We start from the raw sequence: 8,748 nt of genomic DNA on the forward strand, positions 1-8,748 counted from the left end.
CCTGTCCTGGAACTAACGCTTGTAGACCAGGCTGGCCTTGAACTCACAGAGCTCTGCCTGCCTCTGCCTCCCACCTGGCTGACTTTAGTTTTTATAAAACAATGTTGACTGGTATTTTAAGAGTGATGGTGTGAACTCTGAAACAAAAATTCTCACTCCCACTATTGATGTCCACTGTATCTAAAGATGCCATCACTTTACAAGGAGTCTAGAATATAATATTAGCCCAATAAAGTATTGATTTCTTTATTTTTTTTTGATTGAGGTTTCAAGGGTACTTCTTCATGTTGGTGTGTATGAGGTATGTGCATGTGAGTGTTATAAAACATGTGAGTATACGTGAAAGATAAATAGTATATATGACTATTAACATTGATACAGAGCCAAAAACAGTCCGTTGCTATGATCGTCTATTGTATTCTACTACATTTTCTTAAAACAAATCTCCATTGAACCTTGAAATCACTGTTCCTCAGATAAATTCATGTAGTAATAAGAGCAGCGGGGCTGCGTCCGCGGCACCCGGCCGTCCACATGGCTTTACCCGAAATAATTAAATGGAAACTGTATTCTTTTGAACACTGCCTGGTCCATTCGTTCCAGCCTCTTATTGGCTAGCTCTTACGTATTGATCTAACCCATTTCTAAAATTCTGTGTAGCACCACGAGCTGGCTTACCAGGAAAGATCTTAACCTGCATCTGTCTGGAGTGGGAGAATCATGGCGACTGCCTGACTTGGCTTCTTTCTCCCAGCATTCTGTTCTGTTTACTCCGCCTATCTAAATTCTACCCTATCAGAGGCCAAGCAGTTTCTTTATTAATTAACCAATGAAAGCAACAGAGAGAAAGATGACCCTCCTCCATCAAATTCACAATGAAGCATAACTCTGGGATCACAAATCTCCTGTGCACCAATACTAAATTAAAAATGCGCTTCCATGTTAGTAATAGCATGAAGGTTTCTGGGAAGTAATCTCAAATCATCATGTTGCCATTGTAAGGGTCCTTATCCAATGAAAGTAAAATATTTTAAAATTTATCAGAAACCACTGTAAATGTCTTCCACATTTTTCTGATGGCATTCATCATTTCCTTGTTTCTGAAAGTATAAACCATAGGATTGAGCAATGGTGTCAAAACATTGACAAATATAAGTATATTTTTCTCAAAAGACAATGCAGATGTAGGTCTTGCATATATTAATATACATGGGACAAAGAACAAAAACACAACTGTAATATGGGATCCACAGGTGGAGAGAGCTTTATATCGACCTTCAGAACTGTGGGCTCTCAGAGAAAACAATATAACACCATAGGAGACAAGCAATAATGAGAATATTATAATACAAATAGCCCCACTGTTGGCAAATACCAAAAGGACAAAAATGTGTGTGTCAGTGCAGGCAAGCTTCAGTAATGGGAACAAGTCACACATGTAATGGTCAATAATATTGGTTCCACATAAAGGCAGCTGCAATGTGAATATAATTTGTATGATAGAATGCAAAAAGCCTCCTGCCCAAGATACCAACACTAAAACACCACAGAGCCTTTGTGTCATGATGGAAGAATAGTGAAGAGGCTTGCAAATGGCCACATAGCGGTCATAGGCCATGGCTGCCAAGACAATTACTTCTGCCCCTGTGAAGAAGTGTACTGTAAACAGTTGTGTCATGCAGCATTCAAAAGAGATGGTCTTCCTTTCATAAAAACAGTCTATAATTATCTTTGGTGTAACAGTAGAAGAAGTACATGCATCCAGGAAAGCCAGAAATGCCAAAAAAAAGTACATGGGGGAACGTAGTAGTGAAGGGTTGTAGATGATGGTAACCACAATTATTAGGTTGCCCCCAACAGTGGCAAGATAGATCAACAAAAATGCAACAAATAGTATTTTTTCCACATTTGGATTCTGTGAAAGCCCCAAGAGTATGAACTCAGTGACAATGCTCTGGTTTTGCATGATTTGTAAGAAGACAGTAGAAGTAAACTTTATTAACAAAAAAAAATCTTCAATTATAAGAAAAAAGATGCTTCTAAATCTATAATATCACCATCAAAAAGATGGTAGATCCTTATGAAAATTTCTTTGTCTGGGTCTATTTTAATTGAAAATTGGAAAAAATGTTGATGATTAGAGTTGTGTAACCTGAAGAATTGAAGCAAAGATAAATTATTAAATACTTAAAAGTGTTCACAATTCAAGTATCAAATGCAAAGACATTTACTTGTATTAGTGGAAATAAATCACTCATATTTTGAATTATCAACTTTTATAAATCTTTTGAGTTTCCTTCAAGCAAAATATTAAAATGGTATCGAAAATATAACACAGGTATGAATAATAAGCCAGAATTTATAAATCAATAATATCTATAATCTTCTTGGAATAAGCCAGGGCTAAGAAGCCTTCCGGAACCTGTCAGAACACTGCCCTGTAGCTCAATAGGAGAAAAGGCAAAGTGTACTTTTGGCTGTACATAAAAATGCTGGCTATTTATTAAACTTGTTGTACAATACAAAGCAGATTGCAACTGCAAATGAATTATTCTTCACAAAAGAAAGTTATGTAGGAAGTGTGTGGCACTGCAAAAATGAATATACTGGAAGAACTGAAATTTCAAACCTACTTCACTTTGAAGTATGATCAAAGTAATATGAAAAGACTGTCATCATCACACAAATACCAAAGAACAAACAGAAGATCATAAAGCTTAAAAAAGTAAAGAAAATGTCATTGCTCAGGTCTAAGGCTCCTGATTAACAGTATGTGCCAGAGGTTATTATTACAATTTTATTTGTACAATGCTATATTTTAAGTTATAATACCAAACAAGAAATGATTAGCCTGGGATTTTGAGTAGCACATGCAACAAAACCCTTGAGGTCTTTAAGAAATTAACTTGTTGAACAATGGGTTTTTTATTTTTTTGCTTAGTTATAGCTGCTGGATACATAAGTTCTGGTGAATATTCTTTCTATTCTCTTTCTCTGCATTAATACAAAAGGTTTTTGCATTAGGTTTTTGTTTGTTTGTTTTTTTTTACATGTGAATGAGGCATCTTGATGGGACAACAGTAAATGATAAATGTTCAGAAGTTTATGGACCAAAACCTCACATAAAAATATTTGTAGCAAGCCGGGCGGTGGTGGCGCACGCCTTTAATCCCAGCACTAGGGAGGCAGAGGCAGGCAGATCTCTGTGAGTTCGAGACCAGCCTGGTCTACAAGAGCTAGTTCCAGGACAGGCTCCAAAACCACAGAGAAACCCTGTCTCAAAAAAAAAATATTTGTAGCAGCACATGCAGCACATGTCTGAAATATATAAACCATTCCTTGAATTTGAATTAGACTCTTGAGACGTAATTATTTGCTACTTAATTATATATTTTACTTACTAAACAACAATTATTTGATAAGATGATAATATATATAGTTGAAGATTTGTATGAGATTATAAAACATACTTAAAAAGCACTTATATGCTCATCTTTAAGGATTATGAAAAGGGTCAAATTGAAATTTTGAAAATGATACTCATAGTCACATGATCTTTTTAGACGCTAAGGTAATATTCCATCTCATGTATTCATTTTCCATCTTTGCCATGCTTTCAAGGAGAATCTGTTACCTTTCCTGCATACACAACTGAAAGTTCTTTAAAAATATAACTAAATAAAAATGCATACATAAAAATATAATGTAGACATATGCATTTTTATTTCAAATCCATGAGTAAATTGATGCAATTATATATAGAAGAAAAATGAAATAATTTTGATGACTGCAATTTACAAAGAACAGAAATGGATTTACTAGCTAATGAGTCTATCATATGATGCAGCCTATATTTAATTTTAAATAAATAGTCATTCCATAATGTTCCCAGAACAGTTACTTACTAGAATCTATAATATAAAATCTAAATCTTTTCACAGGCTATTGCCAAGGAAACAAAAGTAAACTATCCTTATAAGGTCACTGGATCAGACAAACATTATTTATGATAGACTGAGAAACTCACTATAAAGTTTATTAATTGAAATCCAACAATAAAGCAAGATGAAAAAAGAACTGTAGTAAGTAAGAAGATCACAGAGCATGGTGCCCATGCATGAAATGTCAAAGTAAAACTCAGTATGTCTTAATAGAATGGCATTTGTACAAAAGACAAAAACTGCTCTAGAATTATGAGATTATTTTCCCCCTCAGGTCTAGATCCTAATTCATTTCTTTGACAGAGGTCAGGATATTTTATACTCTTAAAATTCTGTAATCTTTTGGTTTCACTTGGGCAAGTAAATTTCTTTGAAAAGGCTATCTAAAGTTCTTTCTTGAAAAATTACATGAAAATGATGATAAAATTAGAAATGTAGAAATAGATGTTAAATGTGAAATACAGATTGCCTACAGAGAAGCAGGTAGATGATCTTCACTTTCTTCATTTTTTTCCAAATCCAATCAATCAGTTTCACACCCAGTTCTGTAGTAGACCACCCACTAATGCCCCGATGTCATTTCTGCAATTATCTGTAGCAGAACACAAAGATCTTCACTAATAGCTTATTTCATCCTCTCATTCCATTGTCTCATCAGCAACTTCCACAAGGTTTCCTTAGGAACCTACTGGTGAATCCAGTCCTCATCCCAGGTTTGTTGCAGGCCACCTGCCTTAGCATCTCTTCACTATTTGTTCTCATTTTCATGGGCCTATGCAGATCCTGGTGGCATACCTAGCTTTCCTCCCGCCACTTGTCCCCCTCAACTACCTCTTTATAACCCATTCCACTTCTTAAATATAAACTCCTAATACATAAGAATACATTCAATCCCAGAATGTTGCTTGCTATGATCTCAGAAGCATTCTTATCAGGCAACCCATATCTACTCTTCTGAGAACTAGAGAGGTGAACTGATACCAGTGAAAGGAACACCCATCCAACAAAGAAAAAAATGTATTAGCACAAAGAACTACAATAATCTCAGACATAGATACTTAAACGCCAATATAAAGACAAAAATCAATAATAGCTATGATAATTTGTCTACACTATATCCCAGAAAACCTGCTACAATAGGCCCTGACAAATGCAACATAGCTGAAGCACAAGACAAAGACCTCAAAAGAGTCTTTATGAAGATAATGGAAGTCCTTAAAGAGAAAATTAATAAATCCCTTGAAGAAATATATAAAAACACAATCAAACATTAGAAGGCAATGAATAAAACAGTAAAACGATAAAATCCAAACTAAGAGAAACATTGAAATGAAAAAGTTAAGAACTTAAACAGGAACCTCAGAACCAGCCTCACTAATAGAAAGCAAGAGACAGAAGTGCAAATCTCAAGCACTGAATACAAGATAGAAGAAAGGAAGGAACGGCTCTGTCAAAGAAAATGCTAACTCTGAAAAAAAAATCTAGACGCAAATTATGGAGAAAATCTGAGACACCATGAAAAGACCAGATATATCAGTAATAGGAATAGAGAAGTAGAAAAAACCCAGTCCAAAGGCACAGAAAATCCATTTCAATATCTGACAATGTAGACTTCAAACCAAAGCTATTCAGAAGAGATAGGAATGACGCTACAACAAAGGAAAATTACACTAAGAAGATATAGAAGATATTTTAATTCTTACCATCTATACATTAAACACAAGGACAGCCGAGTTTACAAGAAAGAGTACAGCAGCTTAAATCTTATGATACTCATACACTGGTAATGGGTGACTTTTATACCCTACTCTTCAGTGGTGACCTGACTTCTGACCATTCACACAAGGCTTGTGAAGTGACCAACTATCTTTAATTGCATTTATGGCCAGCTCCAGGAGACAGAACCCATACAAACCACTGCCTGGGCAGCCAAGATTCTGTCTAGATAGACCAAGGGCCTGGGGGAAAGCTAAATAATATTGCTCTCATAAAGGAACATAGCCACAAATGACTCATATAGCACTCTTCTATACTCATAGATTGAAGCCTTTCTCAGCCATAATCAGAGAATCTTTCTCATTCAGCAGATGGGAACATATTACAGAGACACACAGGCAGACAATGTGTAGAATGAGAAACATGAACACTCTGCCCTAAATGGGATGTATCCATCAAACTAATTCCCTCAGAACTCAGGGAATTCTTCAGAGTAGGAGGCAGAAAGATTGTAAGAGCCAGTGAGGACAGTAGAGAGTTGTTATTATTTGGGGTTTTTTTTTCTTGGTTTTTTGTTTGTTTGTTTGTTTGAGACAGGATTTCTCTGCAGCTTTGGAGCCAGTCCTGGAACTAGCTCTTATAGACCAGGCTGGTCTCTAACTCACAGAGATCTGCCTGCCTCTGCCTCCAGAGTGCTAGGATTAATGGCGTTTGACACCACTGCCTGGTGACAGTTGTTATTTTTGAAATAGGACTGCAGTCCCAGAATTTTATTCTAAAATAAGTATAAGGCAATTTTACACTATAATAAAATGAAGTATATAAAAAACTGAAATAAAAACAATGTAAAATATATCAGTTGAGTTAGGTAAATAAGACTACTACAAAGATCATATGTTTCTATAACTTAAACCCTAATTAAGTTACAACAAAGGTGATGTTTTTAGAAGTTTATGTGAGAAAATAAGATGAACATTAAATCACCATTCATAGATATTTTAAATATATACTATTTTCTAAAAGGGAACTTAAATTCATCAGTACCAGAGTCCAGTTATACATGAGGGGATGGTCAGAATTGGTTAGATGCAAGGGCAGCAAAGGATAAATAAGAAACAAGATACTTTTAAATTTCGTTTTATGGGAGATGGACAGAGGAAACACATTTTGGTATGACTTGACCTCCTCTGAGAACCTATGTCTCTCACAGGCTTTATTTATACACAAAATCATTTCCTCATATACTTTAATCATTGATTATAAACATTTTCATGGTACACACTTTTTCTAGTCTTCCTTCATTTCATAAGCATACAAAAGTAAAAGATTCAAAATGAGTCAACAGAAAATTTTATGAGAACTAAAATCTAAGAATAAGATAAAGTCATTTTTAAGTCAATATCTTTTTCCTTAAATAATTATTGTAAAGACTTGCAATTATAGAAATACTAGACAGACGTCTCTATGAAGTTTGACTATGTCAATAGAGCAGAAGTTAATTTTTTTTTTTTTTTTTTGGTTTTTCGAGACAAGGTTTCTCTGTGGTTTTTGGAGCCTGTCCTGGAACTAGCTCTTGTAGACCAGGCTGGTCTCGAACTCACAGAGATCCGCCTGCCTCTGCCTCCCGAGTGCTGGGATTAAAGGCGTGCGCCACCATCGCCCGGCCAGAAGTTATTTTCTACCACCTGTTGTATCAAGCTTCTCCTGTATTATTCTATGAATCTACTATAAAGAATATCTGGCCTTCCTATGGAAAACACAATCTCTCAACCCCTTGTTTAAATTTTTCTTTTCCTTTTTCTATTTGTCTTTTATATCTGATGTATGACCATTATCCTTTCCTTTCACTTCTGAAGTGCTGTGCTTTGTTTTAATTCTGCAATATCAGAAAAGTCCTGATCTGACTTGTCTGCTCAAGGTGCCAGGTTGTTCACTAATTCAGAATATTTCTTTTTGTATCTTTGTCATAAACCCTCATTTCAGTATGGTACCTGTCTTTATTACAGTCCTGTAAAAAATAAAAAAAAATCTAGATTCCTAAAACTTCTTACTTTGCTTTCAGGAGGGTACCAAACATTGTCATGAATTTTTCCTGTCCATGCTAATTCTGTGTTTCTGAGGCAGATCATGAAAACCTAATCATTTTGTTATAGTTTGTCACCTTCTAAACTTTCCCTAAGTTTTTCCGCTATAATTATTGTGTTCTGTGCATACTAATACCACTTAAGAAATAAATCCTATAAAAAACTCAGTTTGGGGCACAGCTGTTTCTCTTAGTGAACTACCATAAATTTTTACTTATTAACATCAAGTTCTACAAGAATTATTACATTGCCCTAGGTTATGCTTTGGTGAGGAACCCCTAACAGCAAAAAATTAAAGCTCTGAACATGTCAAAGATGTAAGCAGGAGTTCTACAGCCAATTACAATAATCCCTGTGAGCATTGTCAAGCAGCACCTTGAAGACTTTTGGCATCGCGCCATTAGTAAAAAATATGCTGTCATTTTTTAAAAAGCTGAAAATTTAAATACCAAGATAACACCCATAAAATCTAATTTCTTCTCAATATCTGAAAACTATGTCACACATTTAGTCTATCCTTCCGATTACCAACAGCTGAAGTAATGGGTAAACTTTTCGGGCATCTTATATGGACTGTTTCATTATGCCATAATCTTTTCATTATTGACCACACATTGGACTTGACCCTTTCCCGAGTCATTTCTTTTTTGTTTCAAATCCATATTCTCATTAAGATACAACTCAATTTCTTTTTAATTATCCTAAAATATTCTATGAACTTTTCCATAGCAACAATGCACTTGAATATCCTAACTTACCTTACAAGGGGGCACCAAGCAGAAACTATGGTCACTGAGCCATCTCCTAAGCAGAGAACTGGGAAAATAAACCTCCCTGGCCCACCATCCACCTTGTCTACTATTTGCTTACCATTCATTTAAGCAGCACAACTAATTGTAGTGCCAATACGACCTGAGATAACAGAATGTCTTCATTAACTGTGAGACACATGTAACATTCAATCTGTTCAGAGGAGAATAGAGGGTTTGCCACTATCAATATTTACT

At 35.2% G+C, this 8,748-nt stretch overlaps 1 protein-coding gene across 1 annotated transcript; it reads right to left on the reverse strand.

The window, feature by feature from the left end:
* Window positions 1-1,030: 1,030 nt before the first annotated feature.
* LOC130879269 (olfactory receptor 4C15-like) lies at window positions 1,031-1,969 on the reverse strand. The gene has a single exon (XM_057777576.1). The coding sequence runs from the start codon at window positions 1,964-1,966 to the stop codon at window positions 1,031-1,033; it is 936 nt and encodes a 311-aa protein (XP_057633559.1). The 5' UTR covers window positions 1,967-1,969.
* Between the last annotated feature and the right edge of the window lie 6,779 nt (window positions 1,970-8,748).

The sequence above is a fragment of the Chionomys nivalis genome, chromosome 1 (genome assembly GCF_950005125.1).
Source record: "Chionomys nivalis chromosome 1, mChiNiv1.1, whole genome shotgun sequence".
Taxonomy (NCBI): domain Eukaryota; kingdom Metazoa; phylum Chordata; class Mammalia; order Rodentia; family Cricetidae; genus Chionomys; species Chionomys nivalis.

What these genes read in the sequence shown, in the direction of transcription:
- LOC130879269 (XM_057777576.1), bottom strand. Translation starts at nt 1,966, where the DNA reads ATGCAAAACCAGAGCATTGTCACTGAGTTCATACTCTTGGGGCTTTCA.